This window comes from Pseudophryne corroboree (assembly GCF_028390025.1).
Source record: "Pseudophryne corroboree isolate aPseCor3 chromosome 3 unlocalized genomic scaffold, aPseCor3.hap2 SUPER_3_unloc_14, whole genome shotgun sequence".
NCBI lineage: Eukaryota > Metazoa > Chordata > Amphibia > Anura > Myobatrachidae > Pseudophryne > Pseudophryne corroboree.
Window position 1 is genome coordinate 2,104,930 of NW_026967502.1, and position 27,069 is coordinate 2,131,998.

The 27,069-nt window shown below is 44.6% G+C and overlaps 1 protein-coding gene and 1 pseudogene across 1 annotated transcript in view; one reads left to right on the top strand and one right to left on the bottom strand.

The window, feature by feature from the left end:
* The window catches only part of LOC134983410 (paternally-expressed gene 3 protein-like), a 143,797-nt gene that overhangs the window by 107,870 nt on the left and 8,858 nt on the right, over nt 1-27,069 (bottom strand). Inside the window, 2 exon segments of the mRNA XM_063949100.1 lie at nt 14,748-14,942; nt 26,002-26,244. Of these exon segments, the coding sequence (XP_063805170.1) occupies nt 14,748-14,942; nt 26,002-26,244 (438 nt within the window).
* LOC134983390 (zinc finger protein OZF-like) lies at nt 3,526-5,950 on the top strand (annotated as a pseudogene).

The window sequence follows — 27,069 nt, forward strand, 5'->3', positions numbered from 1 at the left end:
ATGCTTATGCTCTAAACCTTAATAGCCAAATACTGTAATGATGCAACGCTTAAAACCTTTAACAATGTGTATACTTTATGAGCGATTAAGATGCTAAGAGAGCCCTTTGCGTAGGAGTGAAAACACAAGACCTGATTTGGATTTAAAAATCACAGTAGCTCTAACACTGCCGTGGATGGTTTAGAGAAAAGGAAAAAAACACAATACAAGTTATACACTACAAACTAACATCAAAATCTAACACAATAACAGAGAAATAGCGAACGATCGCAAACAAGAGTGAACAAATGAGAACATAAATGGCAAACAAAATGGATAACAAAATGGCTACAGAGAATAATACATACGGGGGGATGATTCGCAAGCGCGTCCTGGATCCAACCCTCAGCATTCAGGGAGAAAGCCTTCAGAGAGAGTGAGTGTCTGGCCAGGCAATGGTGGTCTTTATATACACAACATACTTTCACAATACAATGGTCCCTATAATCTCATTGTTCATTGGACACAGGAATGTCTCCACATTATAGCAAAGGTCATAGGTGGATTTGAACAGGTGGGCTGTGTCTTTCCCCAACTGCTCTGGTGGGAGGTATCCTCAGGATTCCCGCCGCATGGATAATGAACAGCAAATACAATTAATGTCCATAATCTACTTTTGTACATAACTATACGCAGGAGCGAGCGATCTTTTCCTAACTAACATCAGAATGTTACCCTTAAAATACCCTACAGCTGGATACTAGACACCACCTTTCAACCTTTATCTGACCCTTCCTATCATGCAAAGAGGAATCTCTCTGTCCAGGAACAGTTTAAACTAAACATACTCGCTGACATGGTCTAGGGGAATATTATCTACAATATACACTATTTGGGTTAAATATGCTACGATCGAGTCGCCCGATACACGCTCACAAACTCTACCGTAAATGCGCATACCAGGCGCGTGATCGCCGGAGCGATCTTACGCAAATTGCGGATATGTGCACGCACGTCAGACTGAGTGTACGAGCAGCGGGCATGTGCATGAGGGGTTAGTACAAGGCATGTGAATCATGATAGTTTTTGACTTTGACAGAGGGACGAAGGTTCGGAATCCAGGATGAGATCCTGGTGTCCATGTATGCAGATCTCCGAGACTGGGGAGCAGTCCTTGCAAGGGAAGTATTTCCAGAGGAAAAGGTAAAGCTGGGAAGTTTGTCTGCAATAAGCTTTCTTGAATTAAGAGCTACTTTCAATGAACATATGCTTTGTGATCTGCCCATGTTAATTCTGTCGGATGACTTGACAGCAGTGGTGTAAGTAAGCCGCTAGGGCGGAACAAGGAGCAAAGCGGCAATGGCAGAAGCCGAAAAAGTTTTCAACTGGGTGGAAAGACTGGTAAACGCTATATTAGCAGTCTTCGTTCCGGATGTGAACGACGGAGAAATAAGATTCCTTTGGCGGGATTGCCGTTACCAAATTCGGTAGAGGCCCATTCCACTAGGAAGGTGGGCTCTTCTTGGGCGGCTGCCTGAGGCGTCTCGGCTTTACAGTTGTGCCGAGCAGCTACTTGGTCGGGTTCAAACACTTTTGCTAAATTCTACAAGTTTGATACCCTGGCTGACGAGGACCTCGCGTTTGCTCAATCGGTGCTGCAGAGTCATCCGCACTCTCCCGCCCTTTTGGGAGCTTTGGTATAAACCCCATGGTCCTTATGGAGTCCCCAGCATCCTTTAGGACGTAAGAGAAAATAAGATTTTAAACCTACCAATAAATATTTTTCTCCTAGTCCGTAGAGGATGCTGGGCACTCGTCCCAGTGTGGACTAAATCTGCAAGGCTTGTATATAGTTGTTGCTTACATAAGGGTTATGTTATGGAATTGGTCTTTGATGCTGTTTTTGTTCATACTGTTAACTGGTTGCGTACATTCCAGGTTATACGGTGTGTTTGGTGTGGGCTGGTATGAATCTTGCCCTTAGATTAACAAAATCCTTTCCTCATATTGTCCATCTCCTCTGGGCAGTTTCTCTAACTGAGGTCTGGAGGAGGGGCATAGAGGGAGGAGCCAGTGCACACCCATACTAAAAGTTCTTTAGAGTGCCCATATCTCCTGCGGAGCCCATCTATACCCCATGGTCCTTACGGAGTCCCTAGCATCCTCTACGGACAAGGAGAAAAAGATTTACCGGTAGGATTAAAATCTTATTTTTATATACTAACAGGGGTGACAAGTGTGGTACAGCACTGCAAAGGCAGATCCAATCTCTTTCTCATCAGACTCTGCTGTCTTCCCTTCACTCTCCCTCAGATGTTCACTGCTGCCAGTAGCACACGTATGAGAAGCAGAAGTATGGCGGCAGCTGTATAGATTCTGATATTTAATTCTCTGTATCATACTTACCGTACACACATCGGCCCTCATTCCGAGTTGTTCGCTCGCAAGCTGCCTACTGGGAGTGAATCTTAGCTTCTTAAAATTGCGACCGACTGATTTGCAATATTGCGATTAGACCTTTCTTAGCAGTTTCTGAGTAGCTCCAGACTTACTCTGCATCTGCGATCAGTTCAGTGCTCGTCGATCCTGGTTTGACGTCACAAACACACCCAGCGTTCGCCCAGACACTCCTCCGTTTCTCCGGCCACTCCCGCGTTTTTCCCAGAAACGGTAGCGTTTTTTCACACACACCCATAAAACGGCCAGTTTCCGCTCAGTAACACCCACTTCCTGTCAATCACATTACGATCACCAGAACGATGAAAAAGCCGTGAGTAAAATACCTAACTGCATAGCAAATTTACTTGGTGCAGTCGCAGTGCGAACATTGCGCAATAAGCGGAAAATCGCTGCGAAGAAAAATACAGAGCGAACAACTCGGAATGACCACCATCATCCTTATTACTAGTGAGAGAATAGAGGTAAAACACTGATGATGGGGGTGTAACAGTGGATTATAACCTAGCAGATGATGATTACAGGGTATCATATGGTGTATTGCATGTAAAGTACCTTGTTCCACACCTACTCTGCTGTAGCAATATACCTTTATATAAGGGTGAGTAACACATGTACAGGCTTACCAGCGTATGAGCACACACATAAAGGAATGCTACCTTACCAATGCTTCCAGGAGTAACGTTAGGAGACATTTCTCTGATCCATCAGCTCATATGACTGATGTTATTGTTCATCTAGAATCTCCAATTCATACGATATGTTCCCCATCCATTGTTTTACATTGGTGCTGACATAGGACTTGGCGAGTGACTACATCTCCATTTATACTTCATGGTTAGTTACCAGTACAAGAGAGAGATATATCTAAGTCTTATAATATTACATTTGTTATTGTGAGTGTTCTCAGGAGGGTGGACACAATGATAGTCTGAGACACAATATTATAAAGCTTTCATTAAAAGTTGTTTTATTATACACACACATTTACAATTAAGTGTCTCAGAGAGTCGTCTTCTCCTATTGTTTACAAGATTAATATTGTTACAGAAAATGTCACATTTCCATAATGTATTTTATTTCCAGCAGATGGACACACAAGCAGGAATATCTCAGAAGGACATCTAATGTTATCCCCGGATTGTGACATAAAAGATAATGACAGTAGACAGGATTCTCCAGGCGCTAACCCCATTACCCCAATTATACATCCAGCTTTGTCAGCTGATCCCTCTGATCCTGGGAAATGTTCTCCTGATCACTCTGATATTGGTGCATCTGTTATAGCTCTGACAGTAGATACAGTGTTTCCCTGTTCTATAGATGCCAAATGTTTTACACAGAACACAGAGCTTATTACCCATCAGCCAGCTAAGGCAAGGGAGAGGCCATTTCCATGTTCTGAGTGTGGGAAATGTTTTACATACAAATCAGCTCTTGTTACACATCAGAGAAGTCACACAGGTGAGAAACAATTTCCATGTTCTGAGTGTGGGAAATGTTTTGCACAAAAATCACATCTTGTTAAACATCGGAGAAGTCACGCAGGTGGAAAGCCATTTTCTTCCTCTGAGTGTGGGAAAGGTTTTGCACAAAAATCAGATCTTATTAATCATAACAGAAGTCACACAGGTGAGAATCCAATTACTTGCTCTGAGTGTGGGAAATGTTTTACATGGAAATCACAACTTGTTATACATCAGAGAAGTCACACAGGTGAGAAGCCATTTCCATGTTCTGAGTGTGGGAAATATTTTGCGCACAAATCAGATCTTGTTAAACATCAGAGAAGTCACACAGGTGCAAAGCCATTTTCTTGCTCTAAGTGTGGGAAATGTTTTACACAGAAATCACATCTTGTTAGACATCAGCAAAGTCACACAGGTGAGAATCCATTTCCATGCTGTGAGTGTGGGAAATGTTTTCAACACAAATCAGCTCTTGTTATACATCACAGAAGTCACACAGGTGAGAAGCCATTTCCATGTTCTGAGTGTGGGAAATGTTTTGCACACAAATCAGATCTTGTTATACATCAGAGAAGTCACACAGGTGCAAAGCCATTTTCTTGCTCTGAGTGTGGGAAATGTTTTACACAGAAATCACATCTTGTTACACATCAGCAAAGTCACACAGGTGAGAGTCCATTTCCATGCTGTGAGTGTGGGAAATGTTTTCAACACAAATCAGCTCTTGTTATACATCACAGAAGTCACACAGGTGAGAAGCCATTTCCATGTTCTGAGTGTGGGAAATGTTTTGTACGCAAATCAAATCTTGTTAAACATCAGAGAAGTCACACAGGTGAGAAGCCATTTTCTTGCTCTGAGTGTGGGAAATGTTTTACACAGAAATCACATCTTGTTAGACATCAGCAAAGTCACACAGGTGAGAATCCATTTCCATGCTGTGAGTGTGGGAAATGTTTTGCACACAAATCATCTCTTGTTAGACATCAGCAAAGTCACACAGGTGAGAAGCCATTTCCATGTTCTGAGTGTGGGAAATGTTTTGCACAAAAATCAGATCTTGTTAGACATCAGAGTAGTCACACAGGTGAGAAGCCTCTTTCTTGATCTGAGTGTGGGAAATGTTTTACACGGAAATCACAACTTGTTATACATCACAGAAGTCACACAGGTGAGAAGCCATTTCCATGTTCTGAGTGTGGGAAATGTTTTACATGAAAATCACAACTTGTTACACATCAGAGAAGTCAGTCAGGTGAGAAGGTATTTTAATCTTCTGGAGTATACTTATCATTGCCAGGCGTTGTTCTTCAAGGTTCTTATCCTATCTCCTATGCTTTTTGCAATAATACATGCTACCGCAGGGTGAAATAATCAGATGTCATGCCCTCATCTACCACTGTTATGCAGATCTGTCTTTTGCTCTGGGTACTGAGAACCCAGTACTAATCCTAAATGTCTAGCTGATCTCCAAGTGTGGATGATGCCAGTTGGCTGTGACTCAGTCCTGGTGAAACAGGTCCTTATGATAGAAGCTCACCAACAAAGGGCAGGGCTACGGCTCAACTTTGTGAACCAACCAGGCTTGCGCTTGGGGGTTCAGAGTTACAAAATGCTGATAATGGGAGTCATTCCGAGTTCGTTCGTTGCCGATTTTCGCTATGCTGCAATTAGTTGCAAATTGCGCATGTGAAAGGCACGCAGGGCGCATGCGCTTAGTTAGTTATTTAACACAAAACTTAGCAGTTTTGCTGTGGCTTCTGCGGCGCTTTTCAGTCGCACTGGTGTTCGGTAAATGATTGACAGGAAAGGGGAGTTTCTGGGTGGCAAGTCTGCGTTTTACAGGCGTTTGCAAAAAAACGCAGGCGTTTCAGGGAAAACGCGGGCCAAACGCAGGGCGTGTTTGTGACGTCAAACCAGGAACTAAACAGACTGAGCTGATCGCAATTCGTGAGTAGGTCCGCAGCTACTCAGAAACTGCAAAGAATTATTTAGTAGCAATTCTGCTAATCTTTTGTTCGCAATTCTGCTAAGCTAAGATGGTATCCGGACTCCAGGTCGACAACACAAAGGTCGACACACTTTAGGTCGACACCAATTGGTCGACACACCTTAGGTCGACATGGACAAAAGGTCGACATGAGTTTTTCACGATTTTTTTCTTTTTTTGAACCTTTTCATACTTAACGATCCACGTGGACTACGATTGGAACGGTAAAGTGTGCCGAGCGAAGCGGTAGCGGAGCGAAGGCACCATGCCCGAAGCATGGCGAGCCATGCGAGGGGACGCGGTGCACTAATTGGGGTTCCCGGTCACTCTACGAAGAAAACGACACCAAAAAAACATAAAAAATTCATGTCGACCTTGTTCCTGTCTACTTTTTTCCATGTCGACCTAAGGTGTGTCGACCAATTGGCGTCGACCTAAAGTGTGTCGACCTTTGTGCTGTCGACCCTCAGTCCCAGACCCGCTAAGATACACTCCCAGAGGGCGGCGGCCTAGCGTGTGCAATGCTGCTAAAAGCAGCTAGCGAGTGAACAACTCGGAATGAGGGCCCATGTGCGGAATCTTGATGTCCTGGATGGTGGAGTGACACTTAGACATCAGGTATCAGCTACAATCAGATCCTCATCTGAGGAACATAGCCAGACTCCAGCACTTATTTCCCTCCGATCTACCTACAGTCATACATGTACTTGTATTATCACACTTTGGGGGTCATTCCGACCTGATCGCTCACTGCAGTTTGTCGCAGCGATCGGGTCGGAACTGCACCGGCGCATGCCAGTCATCGTTGCCTAGCGATTGCCTGTTAGACAGAGGGAGGGGGCTGGATGCGTTCTGGCCAATGCAGGCGTGGCTGGACCGTTGGGGGGGGCAGGCCATGGCGGCAGTGAAGAACAACTCCCAGCCAGCCGCAGGAGCTGCACTGGCTGGGAGTTACTCCAGAAGTACAAAAGCATCGCCGCTGTACGATGCTTTTGTATTTGTGTGTGGGGGGTCGGCACTGACCTAAAGGGCGTACTAGCCCTGAGCTGGGCGTTTCCCCCGCATGTCAGGGAAGATGATCATAGCTGTGCTAAATTTAGCCCAGCTACGATCAACTTGGAATGACCCCTATAGACTACCGCTTGTACAGAGTGTAACAGCCAGGCTGTTACCTAACCAGCCCGTTCCTGCCACATAACCATTCTCTACTCCCTCCACCGGCTGCCTGGAAGAGGGTGACTCGGGGGCTAATCAGGTTGGATCGCAGTGTGTGATAGAACTAGAATTCAGAAAAAGTTGCAGGTGTATCCACTGCGCCCATCCTGTGCATGCTCCCACATTTTCTGTGGAGGGGCCACAGAAAATGCGATTGCCTGTCAGGCAGAGGCGGTCACGAGTGTGGGTGGGCAATGCTCCATTGTCAGGGAGGAGGCAGTGTAGCGTGAATGGAGGGCAGATGCAGACAAATGGGCATGATCACGGTGGCTGTGTGACATCACGTGCAGCTGCCATGATTGAGAAGAATGCGGTGGGCCTCCTGCAGGTGCAGCTAAGCTGCAGCATCAGGAGGCTTCACTAACTTCTATGATGAAGCAGTAATTGTGAGGCAATCGCATCTTCTGCTTCAAGGGGGAGGCGGTGGTCAGCATGCTGGGTGGCCTTGCGCTGCGATGGGCGGCCCCCAGCACGCTAGGAAAAGGATTGCAAATTCTGCTAATTAGCAGCATCTGCAATCCTTACTGAATTAGACCCTCTATTAAATAATCTCACAGACTCTCCCAGCCTTGCATGACCATGTTACCAGAAGCAGCTTCTGCCTCCTTACTTCCCGGGTTTCTTCCATCTGTTGATGAAGGACTGTTAGCAGTACCATAAATTCCCAAGCAGTGCTTAGATGTCGGGGAGACAGGGTGGGTGGTAGTAGTGCAGTAGCGGGGCTGCTGGAGGCGGTCTCTAAGTGGGTAATATTGTCCCCAAGCAGCGCTGAGGAGGGAGACAGGGTGGGTGGCAGTAGTGAGAGCTGCTGGAGGCAGTGTCTATGTGGGTAAACATCCGCAAGCAGGGCTGAGGTGTCAGAGCAGGGAGACAGGGTAGGGGGCAGTAGTGGGGGGAGACAGGGTGGATGGCAGTAGTAGGGTAAGATGGTGGTGGCAGTAGTGGTGGGGAAACAGGGCAGGTGACAGTACTGGGAGGAGACAGGGTGGGTGACAGCAGTGGGGGGAGACAGGGTGGGTGGCAGTAGTGTGGGGGGGGGGAGAGGGTGGATGGTCACAGTGCAGTACCAGGGGCTGGTGGAGGCAGTAAAGAGGTGTATGTGTTCCGCACAGAATCAGTTGATAATTAGACTTAATGATGATTATGCTTCCTTATTTCTAATGAATCCCTTGTATGTGTTACTGTTATTTGCTGTGTCAGCCTTTATGTGTGTTCTGTGTAATAATCCTGAAAGTAGTGCTGCTACCGATCTCATATCATTTGTAGTAACTTGGAAAGGATGAGATATGAGGTGCACTCTGGAAGCTTATAGGGGATTAATCAGAGATGATCGCAGATGTGACATCACACATCCCCCTCCCCCCCCCCCCCCAGGAAATGGTCCCGGCCCGCCCACATTCTCCCCTCAGGGATATGACCACAATGTGTGTGTTTGTGTGGCCGCTGTGCATGTGCATTTTGCCACCACCGGGAAAACTGCTGCGGGACGCTATTGCGGATGGATCTGAATGACCCCCATAGGCTGTTGTGCAGAGTAAAGTATTTTTTAAGTTTAAAATATAGACATAAATCTGTGTATTAAAGATATGAAATAAAGTCATTTAAAAGCAAAAGATTTCCGGTGCAATTTTGGCTATGTCCGATGTTGACATTGCATTTGAATAGTGGGATAATATTACGGGGGGAAGTGGGGTCTCTGTGTAATTAAATAGTTTTATAATTTGTTGGTTTTAAATAAATTATGTCTATTCAAATGTTCTGGGGGGGTTTTTTTTTACTTGTAGGGGAATTAGGGTTGTTTTATTTAAAAAAAAAAAAAAACTTACCTGACCCTCACCGGGAAATGTACATATATGAAGGTGTGGGAGATGCCTGCTGCAGTCCCTTCTACTTACATTTGGGGGGTCCGTATTTTGGGGGGGAATTAGCAGCAAATAGTTAATGATACATTGGCTCCATAACGTCTCGCTGACCCTCTGATTTTTACAAAAATATGTTACACAAAATTACATTTGCATTAACAACCATTTGTCACAACTGAGGGCTGAGGCTGACCTGGGGAAGCCTCAGATGTAGGGGCTGATGTGTGAGTGAACCGGGGAGGTAGTATCGGGTTCTTTGACATACAGGAGTACTATTACCCGTTGCCTGAAGGCGTGACCATGACAATGGAGTTGTAAAAGGTAAAGTCAGTTTTATTGAACACACACTTTAAAGACACCTTTGATGTGCAAAACATCACAGGAGATGTGCAATGGTAAGTTACAGGCCAGTTCCCAGAAGTGCAGGGTAATTAGTGCTGTGGCTTGCAGAACATATATTACAGAGTCCTTGCTAGAACTGGAGATGGTAAGTCCGTATGCCACAGCTAACCGCTGATGAGAGGTGCGTACAACCTCATCCGGATTCGGAAGGGTGACGAGTGGAAGACCGCATTTAACATTCGTGATGGACATTACGAGTACTTCGTCATGCCTTTGGGACTCAGCAATGCTCCAGCGGTTTTTCAACACTTTGTGAATGAAATTTTCCAAGATATCCTCTACCGACATGTCGTGGTCTAACTCGATGATATTTCATCTTCGCTAATGATCTAGAGGAACATCGCTTCTGGGTCAAGGAGGTCCTGTCTCGTCTCCGTGCCAACCATCTTTATTGCAAGTTGGAGAAATGTGTCTTTGAGATCAAATCTATTCCGTTTCTGGGTTACATTGTGTCCTTTTCAGGACTAGAGATGGATCCTGAGAAACTCCAGGCTATTCATGATTGGCCGATACCCACGACACTCAAAGTTGTTCAGAGATTCCTGGAGTTCGCCAATTATTACAGGAAGGTAATTCGGGACTTTTCTACTATTGTGGCACCTGTCACTGCCCTTACCAAGAAAGGTGCCAATCCTTCCAAGTGGTTGGAAGAAACTACTCAAGCTTTCTATCTACTGAAACAAAAGTTTGTCTCTGCTCCAGTTCTGAAACAACCAGATACCAGCTCGCCCTTCACCCTGGAGGTGGATGCCTCCTCCGTTGGAGTGGGCACAGTGCTATCTCAAAGAGCCGATGATGGCCACTTACATCCTTGTGGCTTCTTCTCATGGAAGTTCTCCCCTGCTGAGCGCAATTACGCCATTGGTGATCAGGAACTTCTAGCTATCAAACTCGCTCTAGAGAGTGGAGATATCTACTGGAGGGAGCTTCTCATACTATCACCATTCTGACTGACCACAAGAACCTCCTGTACTTGAAAGCCGCCCAATGCCTCAATCCTCATCCAGCCAGGTGGGCACTCTTCTCCAGGTTTCACTTTAAACTTCTGTTTTGTCCAGGGTCACAGAATCGCAAGGCTGATGCTCTTTCCTGCTCCTGGGAGCAAGAAAATGAGTCTGAATCTACGGGCAAGCATCCCATTATTGATCCAGTGGCATTCTCCACCATGAGGATTGACTCTATGCCCCCGCCAGGGAAAAGCCTCATAAAACCGACTCTCAGAAGGAAGCTCTTGCAATGGGAATATTCCTCTCGCTTTGCCGGACATGTGGGTATTCAGAAAACCTTTGAATTCGTTTCCAGATCATACTGGTGGCCGACCCTGAAGGACATAGCAGAGTTAATTGCATCCTGCCCTAAGTTTGCCCAGCACAAGGTACCATGCCAGTTGCCCACTGGACAACTGGTACCTCTGTCTGTACCTCATCATCCGTGGACCCATTTATCAATGGAGTTTATTACAGATATTCCCGAGTGTAACAAGTACAATACCATCTGGGTGGTAGTTGACTGGTTCACCAAGATGGCTCACTTCATTCCGCTCACCAGCCTTCCGTCTGCTTCCAAGTTGGCTCAAGTCTTCATCCAAGAGATCTTTAGACTACATGGTCTTCCCGAAGAGATTATCTCCGATAGAGGTGTCCAGTTCATAACCAAATTCTGGAGAAACCTGTGTTTGGCACTTCAAGTCAAGCTAAAGTTTTCTACGGCTTATCACCCCCAAACTAATGGGCAAACCGAGAGGGCTTTTGGAATAACCAGGAATTAAATCAGTTTGGAGTGAAGAGCTCCTTCCTTCAGACGGATAGGCAGGGTTTTGAGACAATGACTGCATCTGAAATCTTGCTGCCATCCTCGGCAGTCAAGGATATGGAAGACGAAAGTCTCTCGGTGGGTAGGGACCACCGCTTAACGTATTCCTCAGTCATGAAGTTCCCAGCTGCTCCAGAGTCTTACAGAGCAATGAGGTTCCTGAAGCGCTGAGAAACTTGAAGCAGAACTGGAAGATTACAATCACATGAAGATGGGGAGGAGTTCATTACTCCTAGCCGGCCCTCTCCTTGACTGGCTAGGATTTGGAGTTTCCCTGATGCTTTGGGCGAGCGTTTATGACATGAAAAGGAGCAGCACAATACAGACATAGATGTTCGGATAGATGTCTTCTATGCTCTGCAGGAAACAGACGAGAGTGATTAATCTGCATGGGCTCATGTTTAGGCGGAGATGACTGACGAGTAGCAGTAGAATTCTTATGAAGTGTAGACCTTCCTTGTTCAATCGCCCTTTCACGGAATCTGGGATCGACTTTAGGGGGTAATTCTGAGTTGATCGCAGCAGCAAGTTTGTTAGCAATTGGGCAAAACCATGTGCAATGCAGATGGGGCAGATATAACATTTGCAGAGAAGGTTAGATTTGGGTGGGTTATTTTGTTTCTGTGCAGGGTAAATACTGGCTGCTTGTTTTTTTCACTGCAATTTAGATTTCAGTTTGAACACACCCCACCCAAATCTAACTCTCTCTGCAAATGTTATGTCTGCCTCCCCTGCAGTGCACATGGTTTTGCCCAACTGCTAAAAACTTTCCTGCTGCGATCAACTTGGAATTACCCCCTTAGTGCAGAGAGATATGAGCTCATCTAGTTTTGGAGGTAAGTCTCTAGTAGTGAGCTTATCCTTGATTCATTCGGATAACCCATGCCAGAAGGCTGCATAAAGAGTGTCATCATTCCAGGAAAGTTTGGACGCTAGGATCTGGAATTGTACCAGATATTGACCAACTGTCCATGTCCCCTGACGTAGCCAGAGGAGATCAGAGGAGGCAGATGTCACATGTCCTGGTTCGTCAAAGATGCGCCTGAAGGTTGCCTCGAAATCTGCATATGAGGAGTGCAGGACATTGGATTTTTCCCATAGAGGTGATACCCAATTGAGGGCGGAGCCACTGAGGAGGGATATGATGTAGGCAACCTTGGTGCGGTCAGTTGGGAAATTGCCAGGCTGGAACTCAAAGTGTATTTCACACTGATTTATAAAACCATGACAGGCTTTAGGGGAACCATCGAACATGGCGGGTGTCAGCAAATGGAGACGAGGAGCAGAAACGGGAATGGTGGGTAGGGTTTCCACCAGAGGTACTGCAGTCGGAACACTCGACGCCCCTGAACCATGGAGGGTTACTTGGATTCCATCCAGCCGGGTGGAAAGGTCCTGGAGACAGCGAATAAGTTGACCCTGTGCAGCCTCCTGATGTTCTAAGCGGGCTGCAAGTTGTTGCATCGGGTTAATCGCTTGGGCCTGGTCTCCGGCCGGATCCACTTGGTCAGTGCTTACTGTCACAACTGAGGGCTGAGGCTGCCCTGGGGAAGCCTAAGATGTAGGGTCTGATGTGTGAGTAAACCGGGAAGGTAGTATCGGGTTCTTTGACATACAGGAGTACTATTACCCGTTGCCCGAAGTCGTGACCACGACAATGAAGTTGTAAAAGGTAAAGTCAGTTTTATTGAACACACAGTTTAAAGACACCTTTGATATGCAAAACATCACAGGAGATGTGCAATGGTAAGTTACAGGCCAGTTCCCAGAAGTGCAGGGTAATTAGTGCTGTGGCTTGCAGAACATATATTACAGAGTCCTTGCTAGAACTGGAGATGGTAAGTCCGTATGCCACAGCTAACCGCTGAGGAGAGTTATGAACTGGTACTGCCCAGCAGATGGTGCACAGAGGCTGGAGCAACAAACATGCACAGACGTAGATGGTACTTGGTAATTTGCAGAGAGTGCCGGATGGAACCGGTATGAATGAAAAGGTGTGCAGAACTCGCCACTGTAGATATAGAGTTCGATGGTGAGCATCGATGGACGCTGTGGATCAATGGTAGGATGGTCACTGATGCAGGCGATATAGGAATACTGCTGAAGTTGAAAACTGAAGATACTGTGGAGCACCGCTTAGCAGAATACCAGCGACTCAGGAGCACTGTGGAAAGCTGGTAGGCCGTGGTAAGTACACTGTGGCGTATGGGAGCGTTGCTGCAGAAAGGTGAAGTTGTCAACGATACCAGGACACCGCTGGAGGCTGGAAGTGAAGCAGGACCAACACTGGAAGCAGGAAGCCAGTGTCTGATCATGGAGAGTGATTAGGAGCAATGCTGGAACACTGCAGAAGTCAGGCTAAACTGCAGGATGGAAACAGGTGCGGGTCTGTTAGTGGAGCTGGATCACAGGAGCTGGAATACCTGGAGATACAAGCAGAAGAATCCACAAGCAGGAGAGACATGTGTACAGGTTAGACAACCAAAGCACTGATGATTAGGCAGCCTTGATGCAGGATATTTATACCAGCTGGGAAGCAGGTATTGGCTGGGTAATCAGGCAGAGTCCAGAGTGCAGCTGATAGGCTGTAAAGCAACATGTGATGAATCCAAACATGGCTGCGCCCATGTTTGAATCTGGAGGGAAAGTCTGTTTGAAGTTTAGCATGTGAGAGACTGAGGCCATGTTACACAGCGTGCTGCACGCATACAGCGCAGGTGGAATCCAGGCTTGGCACGCTGGGCCAGTATCAGGAGACACTTGGAAGGTAAGAAATGGTGATAAATTACCTGGATCGTGACAGCATTAATTAAACAAGAAAAACAATGCAATTTTAAAAAACCCAAAACTTTATATATAAAAAATAGAAGAAAATCACCAATTCTGGTCTTCATTCATTGACTCTACAATGAGAACAAGAGCCTTTATAGCAAGGACTATGCCAACAGTAACCAGTAGAGGAATCAGGCGTATCCCACAGAATATCAGCGCTGCCACCATACATTGGGGAGAGAAGATAAAGTGCAGATTTCTGAACAGTGCTTTTAGAAGGAACACAAGAAGTGCATAGATCACAATGATCAGAAGTCCGGGACAATGAGGTCAAGAAACCAACGCTGTGGTTCTAATGACCTCAATACAGATCACTTGGAGCAAGAGACTAGGGTAAGGGCAACAACAATTTTTCAAACAACTAAAAAAAAGTTTGAAAAAAATTTAATTATAAATTTAAAAAACAAGGATGGTCCAGTACAGAGGACTGTGTACTCAGCATGTCTAAGTACGTTCCAATGGATGAAGCACTGGAATGGGAGGAGGGGGTGGGCTGTATGGGTCCCAGCGGAAACAGCTCATCTGTTGAGGGTTTCCCAGCAGATAATGCATGGGTTGGTGATGTGGGTGGGGGCACACTTGGAAGACAGCGCCTGGCAGGTGGTGTTATCTCACACTCCTCATCAAGAGATTCTTTATTTGCACGTGAGGTAGCGTCAAGAACCAGGCGCTTGAAGATCTTCTTTTGATCCTCATTCATCAGTCGCATCTCCGCCGCGATGTAATTGCCAAAAGTTTGCTCCAAGTCTGGGGTCCTATTAAGAACCTCCTGCTGTGAGTAAAAGAACTGTTGTGAGCTGGGCGGGGCAGAAGTGGGTTTCTGGATGACCACTGCTGTTTCGGGGGTCGTGGCTCTGGGGTTGGGTCATCCACTTCAGTTGCCTCGCTCATGGAAGGCTCTACTTCCAGCTCCGGTGTAATATCCTGCAATATAAAACAAAAATGTCCATGTAAAAATGTGTGTGTACTTACCAGATCCAGACTCTCCGATGCCTCCTCTTCCACAAGAGTGGGAGAATCCGGATCCAGATTACACTGTGACCTTATCCTTGGCTCTTGCTTCAAAGTGAATTTCATGAGGTCATAATACCACAGCGAAATACACAAAAATAGTGGATACAGATAAGTCGCAAGCGCTCTGAATAATACTTCCCTCTTGTAAGACGGAAGCAATGTAGGTGAGATGAAGATGTTCCTTCTTTGTGCTAGATTTTAATCTTGGGTAAAATCATCAACGCTCAAAGGAAACATAAAACAGAACAAAAACACATCACGGTGTAATACATTCACAATAGAGATTGATGTGGCTACAAAAAATGTGTTGAATGAAGTGAATCAGGAGTTTCTAGATGGTGTACCGTACTCACTCAGTGGAAATGGTAAATAAACATAATGGTATATTTATGTGGAACCCACTCTTGAATGGATATATCCTAGTTTAGATGTGAAAAATCCCAAATGATGTAGTTGTGGGTATATACATGTGCGTACCCAAACTCACACTATCAGTGTAGATGAAAACACATAAAGGTATCTTTCAACTAAAATCAGCCAGTGATGGTTGTTCAAGAAGGATGTGTATACCCCACTCACAATGATTTAAGCTGTTACACTCACATCAAGGTTTCTTTATACTGGTGACAGGAAAAAGAACCAAATACCAGATTCCAAGTCCATAGAAAAGGGGGTTACAGTTTATTAAAAATCAGCGCAGTGTAAGAAAACATCCATAGAAAAGTTAAATAACAAAGAGGACATGTACTCGGCTAGGTGGTTGGTGAGTGGGCAGTCCGGAACGCCCGACACCCCCTTTTTCCATCTGTTTACACCTGTGGTTATTTTTTGTGCCGAGTACATGTCCTCTATGTTTTTTTACTTTTCTATGGAGAAATTTTCTTCAGTTTTGATTTAAGCCTTGTTATTTAAGGTATACTATCTGGGCAACAGTATACCTGCACCGTGGGAGTTAGGGGGGACGGTTACCTGCCTCTGTAAGGTGTCAGAGCCACTTCCCCTCTGCACGACCACCGCCCTGAGAGGATGTTGTTCTGTGGGGCACTGCGCCATGGCGGACACAACCGCAGCACACCACACACCCCTAACACTGACTGAAGGTAAGAAAAGTGGTGAGTAACACGGCGGTGGACAGGACCCTCCACGGGGTTACCCGCTTCAGCCCCCTGTGCAGAATGGCAGCGATTGTACAAACTAGCTAATTTGTGAGGTTTGCACACCGTGGGAGACTTGGCCAGTATAAACATGGTCAGCGGCTTCAGCACCATTATAGGGGGCGAATGTTCAGAGCGGTACCAGAGGCATTTTGGCGCATTCCTCTGCATAAGAAGCAGCTTCAAGGACACGAAGCTCCTCCAGAGATTCGGGAGACACTGGAAACTGGTACAGGGGTGTACTAGCAGGGGGAGAGCCGCTATTGCACACAATATAGTGTCTTTAAAAAGACACACAATCCGGATTACTGGTATATAGATATATTTCAGCTTGCAGTTGTTACTACAAGCGGGGGGGTGCTGTTCTCCTCTCAATCTGAGTCTCCATCACACACGCAGTGAGGCATGCTGGTTATACTTGTCTGTGAGTTTTGTGTGTGAGTGTTGTTCTCTGTCAATATGGTTAAACATGCTGTATGCAAAGTTTGTTATACCAGATTCTCCCCTTCTACCACTGGGTCCCTATTGTGTGACCATTGCAGTCAGTCTTCTCAGGTCAGTGTGGAGACTAGGGGGAAGGGTCAGGAGCCTTCTTGGCTCGTGCCATTAAGACTATGATGGCTGACATGTCATCCCAGCTTGAGGCTAATAAGCAAACAACACTACAACTGCAACAGGCTGTTGCAGAACTTGCAGCAAAGGCTGATGACAGATATCCTTCCCTCCATAGTTCAGGGCCACTTAAGCGTGGGCTGTCTGCTCTTCTAGCAGATGATGAAGATATTCTGGGGGAGGAATTGGAACCTGATATAGAAGATTCCACTCCTGCAGAGGGTATTGAACCCCTAATTCTTGCTATCTGGGATGTAATAAAAAGCCCCTTTAGAAGAGGCTGCTTCAACGCATCACCTTCCCAGATTCTCCAGAATTAGATGAGGTTTTTAAACAAGCCTGGAAAAATCCTGATAAAAGATATCAGGTTACTAGAAAGGTTTTACGTTCTTTCCCATTCCCACCAGAGGGTAGAAAATATTGGGAAGAACCCCCAGCTGCTGATGTTTCTGTCTCCTGCCTCTCTAAGAAGGCCATGTTATCGCCGCCATGGTCTTTTCTGCTCAAGGACCCTGGGGATAGGAAAATAGAAACTACGCTACAATCTATTTACACAGCGGCTGGGGTATCACAAAGACACATCCATTTTCCCTTCCACAAGGATATTTCCAATATCATATATGTGACTAGTATGTGGAATTACAACATATGCAGTGCAATGTGTGCACGAAAATATAGTCACTGGCTCCATCACTTAGTATCCGATATCCTGGCATACCCGATCTGTATATTTACAAAGTACATAGAATAACAGATTATAATTGATAATATTACTATCACAATAAACTTTGATATATAATTTATCTATTCTTCTGATTTTGCAATATTCTGGATTTTCATACTAGTACTTTGTCCATACGGAACCAACTTTTATGACTTTCCTGTGGGATTTACAACATAAACAGGCTGTAGCTGTGGTTCTGTATGATTACTTTGCCTGTTGGTTTCCTTCTTTTTGCTATTACAATCTAGACGACGTATTGTCATGCATAACTTGGTCTGAGAACAGTCACATTTCCAGGAACCTTGCTTATAGGGAGTAACCCTTAACCTTTCCTTATCACAGCGTCTAGTACTACGTGCTGTGGACGGTTCCCCAGACTTATTAGTTCTGCATTTATCAGACCAAGGAACATTACAATTTTGACAATCTCTCTTGGTACATTTCCATCCTGTTACTTTTGTCTTACACACTGTGGAAATAAATCGTAATGTTAATATCATGCTTGAAATTCATAATAACAGGAAACGGCTTTGGATCACATTTAAAAAATCAAAGAAAACTCCATTCACATATATACATCTACATAAATACACATACATACCCATACAAATGCTTGTAGGAAAAATAATCTTTAAAAAAAAGTAAAAATAATCTTAAAAAAGAGTAAGTAATTTAATACTGTACTGTAAAACGCTGCGCAAACAAAATAAAACATATAACTTGTATATAAAGTTGTGACAAATATGTTTCTGAAATAAGTTTTTTTTAAGTATTTGTTCCAAGAGTGAAATAACTCCCAGTCACTGTCTGAAGGGAAGATGTGTGTAAGTAATATGATCTTTTTATCCTCTACATACAGCACCTCAGGAGCTTCACCAGGTCATCCGTGACTTACAGCGTGAGAGAGAGAAAATACTAGTCTTAGAGACACCGCTCCATTGCTGCGTAACGGTGTTACAGAAACTTCTAGTATCTCAGATAATAACACAGTACAGTAGTAATGAGTAACATCTGAGGAATGTCTAGAAGCATAATATAAGCATAGTACTACAGTATACTACTGATACATTAATGTATGTATATGGCATTATTATCTCTAATATGTGTCGGTGGGGTTGCCCGCTCTATAGCATGTGGGGTCATGTTATGGGTGATTATGTGCTGGCAGAATAGCACATTCTCCTCAATATGGGAGATGTCATTAGGTGGATCTAACATTGAATTTACACAATTGGAATTATATGGTGGCGGATTTTCTATTACATTATTACCACAATTATTTACATTATTTGCTTTCCCGTGTAATTTAATCTCCTATAATCAAACCTGGGACGTTCTCGTAGGGATCTTATTGACCTAGCAATATTTTCTGGAGTATTAGTAACATTAACACATGTATTATTATTTCCATTACAGTGTTACTATAATCATTGAGTCTTTATTTTCCAGTTATACATTTCTTTTCCACAAGTCTAAAATCTGTAAATGCTTTATTCTATCATTTGGTTTTATTTATTTTCTTTTCTGTCTCTCAAGGCACTTCAGTATCATGGGTTCAAAACTACCCATCTCAGGAAACTTTATTTCCTCATCCCTGGTGATGTCACTCAACTTTGTAACATATTTCACACACACTTGTCCATAAAAATCAATCATACAACTAACAGTGGTTCCCTTAATAATCTTAGCTGAGTCACTTCCCATTTTCAACAATAACAAAACAATATATTCTCTTTACACAACAATGGGGGTCATTCCGAGTTGTTCGCTCGCTAGCTGCTTTTAGCAGCATTGCACACGCTAGGCCGCCGTCCTCTAGGAGTGTATCTTAGCTTAACAGAATAGCGAATGAAAGATTAGCAGAACTGCTACTAAATAATTATTTGCAGTTTCTGTGTAGCTCCAGACCTACTCACAGATTGCGATCAGATCAGTCCGTTTAGTTCCTGGTTTGACGTCACAAACACGCCCTGCATTCGGCCAGCCACTGCCCCGTTTCTCCAGACACTCCTGCGTTTTTCCCTGACACGCCTGCGTTTTTTAACACACTCCCGGAAAATGCTCAGTTACCAACCAGAAGAAACGCCCCTTTCCTGTCAATCGTGTACCGATCAGCAGAGTGACTGAAAAGCGCAGCAGAATCCACAGCAAATCTGCTACGTTTTTAGTTAAATAACTAAGCACATGCGCCCTGCGTGCCTTGCGCTTTCGCAATTAGCAACAAATCGCAGCATAGCGAAAATCGGCAACGAGCGAACAACTCGGAATGACCCCCAATGTCTGTTGCCGAGGGTTACAATTTATAGCCTGGACTGTTCTCTGTGGCCACAAAGAATCTCAATGAGACTTCTTAGAGTGTCTTCTGTATAATTTAGAATGACAAGACCATAAGTTATATATTTAGCAAGTGACCCCTTTATCCGCCCCCACCTTTCGGGGGATAGTATACTCCTATATTACTTGAATCCGTCCTTCAAGCATTCACAAAGTTTACACAACTTCTTATCAATGTACTTTTACTTTTAGATAACACACTTGCATCAGTTTGGATAGAGGTACTTCTTAGTTTCTCTTTCTCTCAATTATTTGTTTATAATATAAATACGTACAGTGCCATGCTAGACAGAGAATAGAAAGTAACTGCGGTACTTAAAAGTATAATAATTTGTTATTTAATATTTAATTATGCATGAATATAGATCACAAGAACTCACCAACCAGCCGAGTTCACTATAGCTAGCTTCCCAGCAACCACAGAAGACTTTTGCAGGTGCAGAGCAGATTAAGAGTACACAGAATATTTAAATAAAAGGTATATTTACCTCTGTGTGCAGCTGGCTGATGTCCCCACTTTCTGTTGCGTCTTGAAAAGCAGCATTTTCTGAACCATGGGTGGTCGTAGGTAACCCGAGATGAGCCCCCATATGTTAAAGCCGAATTATAATAAATAATAATAATTGAGAGTTCTCCATTGTGATGATATTCAGCATATAGAATTTATTATCAAAGAGGGAACCACGGCCAATATTCTGTTCAGAGAAGCGTGGACCAAGACAAAATTCACCATGAGCCTGTGTCTTTAGAACACTGACTTTACATTATTTATACCATAACATTATACAATTATTCATAGCTTATTTACAAACAAGGCGTACATATAGATTAAATCATGGAGATACATTGGTTGACGAAATGCCAAATATGGTCAGATTAGCTAATTAAAGAGAGTGGTCTTATCCAGAAGATGGCAGACTTGTTCATAAATCTTGAATCTCCTATACATAACAATTAGGTTCTCTAATAGGCTTCGTTGTCATAAAGGTCATTCTTGTTCATAATAACGTGTTGTTGTCCAAAGTGTAGGTCCATCAGATATTCCATGATATGTCCTTCTTGTACTGCCACAAAGACTCATACAATGTCATTGAGCACTCATTATCTACACAAAGGCCTTGCTACTAGCCACGTAAAACACCTAATCAAATGATGCTCAAGGGTTGTGGGAGAATATTACTCTGTGCATAGTAACTCTATACTAAAAGAAGACGCTGTTTAAGGGAACATTAGAATATCAAGAATCATAGCACAATTAATGAGACAATACAGGATATTTGATTTCACTTCAACACAGTGAACTTGACATCACTGTCCGCAAGGTATATCTCTACAAACAGGACACTTAACCATTAGGCTGCCAATGTGTTTGTACAGCAGGGAGACTTTTCTCAAGGTGTATTCTGAGACTGTTACCACTATCAGGTGGAAAATTACCAAAACTATAAACAGGTCAAACCAGTGATTCTGAGATCACTGACTGTGGTGTACATCACTGAGGGAAGGCCACTTAACCATTAGGCTATGGAGCCTACACAAGAATTTGCACAGCAGAGAGACTTTTCTCAAGGTGTATTCTGAGACTATTACCAATATCAATATAATTTGGAAAATGACCAATACTGTCAAATCGAATCACTGGATTGGAATAAGTCATCCTGACATTACTGTCTGGAGGGTATGCCACTGTGGGCAGCACACTTAACCATTACGCTATGGAGCCTGTCCATGTTTTTACACAGCAGAGAGATTTTTCTCAAGGTGTGTTCTGAGACTGTTACTAATATCAATATAAGGCGGAAAATAACCAATACTACCAGGTTGAACCCAGGATTTGAACATCACTGTAGGCAGGACACTTAACCATTAGGCTACATAGACTGCACATGTATTAACACAGCAGAGACTTTTCTCAAGGTGTATTCTGTGTAGTTAATGTTGATGTTGAAATGTAATAAAATCAGTAATAATAATAAACACAGTGCAACATCCATCTGAGGATACAACCATCATCCACAAGCCTAGGGTACTCTAAAGGGCCCTACACACTAATAGAACTAGAACTCATTCATATCGTTTAGTGTGTAGGCACCAACGATGAACGATGCTGGACCCACGCTCGTCCATCATTGGTGCCCCGTTGCTTATGCATGCAGGACAATATGGATGAGATTGTCCATATTAGCATGTACTGCTATGGAGCTGGGTGATGGGGGGAGGGAAGAAACTTCACTCCCTCAATCACCTCCCCCCTGCCGCCCGGTGGCCAGCTCGGCGGCATAGCGACGAATGTGTAGGGTCTTTAGCCATGTGGAAGCATTTCCAAGTTACTCACTGAGCCACCACATGGCCAAGAATGTTTTTAGACCAGTGATGGCTAACCTTGACACTCCAGCTGTTGATGAACTACACATCCCAGCATGCCCTGCTACAGTTTTGTTATTTTGCCATGCTAAAACTGATACAGGGCATGCTGGGATGTGTAGTTCAACAACAGCTGGAGTGTCAAGGTTAGCCATCACTGTCTTAGACTGTTACCAATATCAGCTGGAAAATAACAAATACTATGAAGTCAAGCCAGGGCTTAAAGCCAGTGACCCTGACATCACTGTCTGCAGGGTACAACACTGTCCGCAGGGTACATCACTGTCTGCAGGGTCCATCGCTGTCTGCAGGGTCCATCACTGTCTGCAGGGTACATCACTGTCTGCAGGGTCCATCACTGTCTGCAGGGTACATCACTGTCTGCTGGGTACATCACTGTCTGCAGGGTACATCACTGTCTGCTGGGTACATCACTGTCTGCAGGGTACATCACTGTCTGCAGGGTACATCACTGTCCGCAGGGTACATCACTGTCCGCACGGTACATCGCTGTTGTCCGCAGGGTACATCGCTGTCCGCAGGGTACATCACTGTCCGCAGGGTACATCGCTGTCCGCTGGGTACATCGCTGTCTGCAGGGTACATCACTGTCCGCACGGTACATCGCTGTTGTCTGCAGGGTACATCTCTGTCTGCAGGGTACATCTCTGTCTGCAGGGTACATCACTGTCCGCAGGGTACATCACTGTCCGCAGGGTACATCACTGTCTGCAGGGTACATCACTGTCCGCAGGGTACATCGCTGTCTGCAGGGTCCATCATTGTCTGCAGGGTACATCTCTGTCTGCAGGGTACATCACTGTCTGCAGGGTACATCACTGTCTGCAGGGTACATCACTGTCTGCAGGGTACATCACTGTCTGCAGGGTACTTTAGTGTCCGCAGGGTACATCACTGTCTGCGGGGTACATCACTGTCTGCGGGGTCCATCGCTGTCTGCAGGGTACATCACTGTCTGCAGGGTACATCACTGTCTGCAGGGTACATCGCTGTCTGCAGGGTACATCGCTGTCTGCAGGGTACATCACTGTCTGTAGGGTACATCACTGTCTGCAGGGTACATCTCTGTCTGCAGGGTACATCACTGTCTGCAGGGTACATCACTGTCTGCAGGGTACATCACTGTGGGAAGGACGCTTGACCATTAGACTATCGATCCTGCTTAGATTTTTGAACAGCAGAGAGACTTTTCTCAAAGCGTATTCTGAGAATATTACTAATATCAATATCAGGCGGAAAATGACCAATACTATAAACACAGGTTGAACTCGGGATTTGAAGCAGTTACCCTGACATCACTGCTATTTAGGAAGAATGTCAGACTGATATTAAGATAGTAACGCCAGAATTAACGCCGGTTTTATTTGGATTTTTCTTATTGGCTATCCCAAACACGTGATGTTTGTGAGCCAATAAGATGGCGATTTGAGAACCAAGAAAAACCGAACTCACTCATCTCTAGCAGAAACCATCCGCTCACCTTCTCTGCGTCTCACAAAGTCATGGCGGTTGGAACCAAAAATCTCACATTTGGACTCATTAGACCAAAGTACAGTTTATCACTTGTCTAATGTCCGTTCCTTGTGTTTCTTGGCCCAAACAATTCTCTTTTTCTTGTTGTAAAATGTAGGTGGAGTCTTCCTGGTGTTTCGTTTGGTACAGTGGCTGCCTCTTAATTTAACAAAAATATACGTTATGGTAAGAACTTACCGTTGATAACAGAATTTCTCCTATGTCCACAGGATAACATTGGGATATGCCGAAGCGACAGAGGATTGGCACTAAATAGTCATGAGCATTTTGGCCTCCCAGGATGCATCGGGGTCATCCATTTAATCCCGCCCCCCGACTCAGTCAAATCAGTTTTTTCACATCATTTAGGTGGGAGCATTATGTAGAACCCTATTCAGGTGAGAAGAACACACATGCACACCCTTCCATACAAAAGGTAAGAGGTTAGTGCTTGTAAAGATCCTCAAATCAGGTGCGTCAGGGTGGGATCCCTGTGGACATAGGAGAAATTCTGTTATCAATGGTAAGTTCTTACCATAACGTATATTTCTCCAGTTGGGTTCACAGGTTATCCGCAGGATAACATTGGGATTCCCAAAGACATTTTTAGTGGTGGGGACGCTCCTGATTAGACTGGAGAAACTTTCACCCGAATTCAGCATCATGAGAGGCAAAAGTATCCAAGTCGTAATGTCTAATGAATGTGTTAATGGAAGACCATGTGGCTGCCTTACAAATCTGTCCTGCTGAAGCCCCATGTTGTGCTGCCCATGAAGGACCTAACTTACGTGTAGAGTGAGCAAAGACATTAGCTGGAACAGGGAGATCAGCACGAGAATATGCTTCTGAAATTATCATTCAAAGCCATCTTGCCAGCATCTGTTTACTAGCAGGCCATCATCTTTTGTCAAATTCGTAGAGAATGAAGAGAGAATCTGTCTTTCTGCTGGGACTGGTACGATCCACATAGATTCTTAATGCACGGACTACGTCCAGCGACGCTTCTCCCGCAGAAAGTCCCGTTACCTGAAAAGCCGGGACTACAATCTCTTCGTTAAGGTGAAACTTTGAGACCACCATCGGAAGATAACCAGATCTAGTTCTGAGAACTGCTTTATCTGGATAAAAGATCAGAAAAGAAGACTTACATGACAGCGCTCCTAAATCTGACACTCTTCTAGCTGACGCCATGGTCAGTAGAAAGAGAACTTTAGCTGTCAAACATTTAAGATCCGCTTTCTTAAGTGGTTCAAACAGAGCCCCCTGAAGGACCTTGAGAAGCAGATTTAAATCCCAGGGTACCGCAGGAGGAACAAAAGATGGTTGAATGTGCAATATTCCCTGAAAAAAAGTACGCACATCCTGTAGGTTAGCAATTTTTCTCTGAAACCACAGTTAATGCTGATACTTGAACTCTCAAGGAAGCCACCTTTAAACCCTTATCCATTCCTGCTTGAAGTAAATCCAAAATCCTGGATACTGTAAAGGATCTTGGCTCCATACCTCTTTCGCTACACCAATGAATATAGGCTTGCCATATTTGATGATAAATATGAGCTGAAGAAGGCTTTCTTGCTCTAAGCATGGTTTGAATTACCTGTTGTGAAAATCCTCTTGACTTTAGGATAGAGGTTTCAACAGCCACGCTGTCAAAGACAGTCAATCCAGATGGCTGTGATAACAAGGACCCTGCCTCAGTAGGTCTGGACGTTGAGGGAGCAGAATTGGAGCTTCCACGGACATTGCCTCGGGATCCTTTGTTCTTGACCCGTATGCCGCAGCTTTGTTGTTCAGATGGGATGCCATGAGATCTATCTCTGGCAGACCCCATTTGTTCACTAGAGTCTGAAATACCTCCGGGTGTAATGCCCATTCGGTTTCCTGAATGGTGTGTCAACTGAGAAAGTCTGCTTTCCAGTTCAGTACTCCTGGAACAAACACTGTGGACAATGCCGGAAGATGGAGTTCTGCCCACCTTAGTATGTGACTTACTTCCTCCATCAATTTTTTGTTGTGAGTTCCTCCCTGATGGTTGAGGTACGCTACTGCTGTTGCATTGTCTGAGCGGATCTGGACTGGTCTTCCTCTCAGAATGTCCTTTGCCTGAACCAGAGCCATATATATGTCCCTTATTTCCAACAGATTTATTGGCAGGCAACTTTCCTCTGTGGTCCATTTTCCCTGGAACCAAAGCCTTTCGGACATTGCTCCCCAGCCCTGAAGACTGGCTTCCGTTGTGAGGATTTACCAATCTGATATCCAAAAGGGTCTCCCCTTGTCTAGATGGTTCGTGTGTAGCCACCAGGCTAGTGACCTTTTTACGTTTAATGGAAGCTATATCATCTGACTTTTTGTCTGATGTCTTCCATTCCATCTGGTCAGAATCAGGTGCTGCAGAGGTCTTGAATGGAATTGTGCATATTCCACCATGTCGAATGTTGACACCATCAGACCCATCACTCGCATTGCTGCATGAACTGAAACTGTCTGACTGTGCAAAAACTCGAGTCATTACTTTGACCTTCGATATCTTTTTCCAAGGTAAGATTATTCTTTGTAGACTTGAATCCAATATAGCCCCCAAGTGAACCATCCATTATGATGGAATCAGAGACGACTTTGCCCAATTCATGAGCAATCCGTGTCTCTGTAGACAAGTTATTGTGTGTTGGAGATGGCTCAAAAGCAATTCCTGGGATTGTGCCAGGATTAGAAGATCATCGAGGTATGGAAAAATTCTTATCCCCTGCTTGCGGAGATAAGCTGTCATGACCACCATAATCTTGGTAAATACTCAGGGGGCTATTGCTAGCCCAAAAGGCAAAGCCTGGAACTGAAAATGTTGCTGGAGGATGGCAAACCTGAGGTAACACGGATGGGACTGTGTTATGGGCACATGCAGGTAAGCATCCTGTATATCCAGAGATACCATGTAATCCCCTGGTTCCATGGCCAAAACTATGGAACGTAACCTTGGGACCCAAATGTATTTGTTTAACATTTTGAGAATAAGAATTGGTCGGAATGATCCATTTGGTTTCTGAATCAAAAACAGGTTTGAGTAAAAACCCCATCCCCATTGTGCCGGGGGTACTGGGATAATTACCCCAGACTGAAGCAATTTCTGAACTGCTTCTTGCAGGGCACTGGCCTTTGACTTTATATGAGATGAGCTCTTTGAGGAGGCTGCTTCTTGAAAGGGAAACCATAACCAAGAGATACCACCTTCTGCACCAGAGCATCTGTTGTCGACTGCTTCCATATGTGTGCAAAATGAAGGAGTCTGCCCCCAACCCTGGAGTCCCCCAGGTGGAGG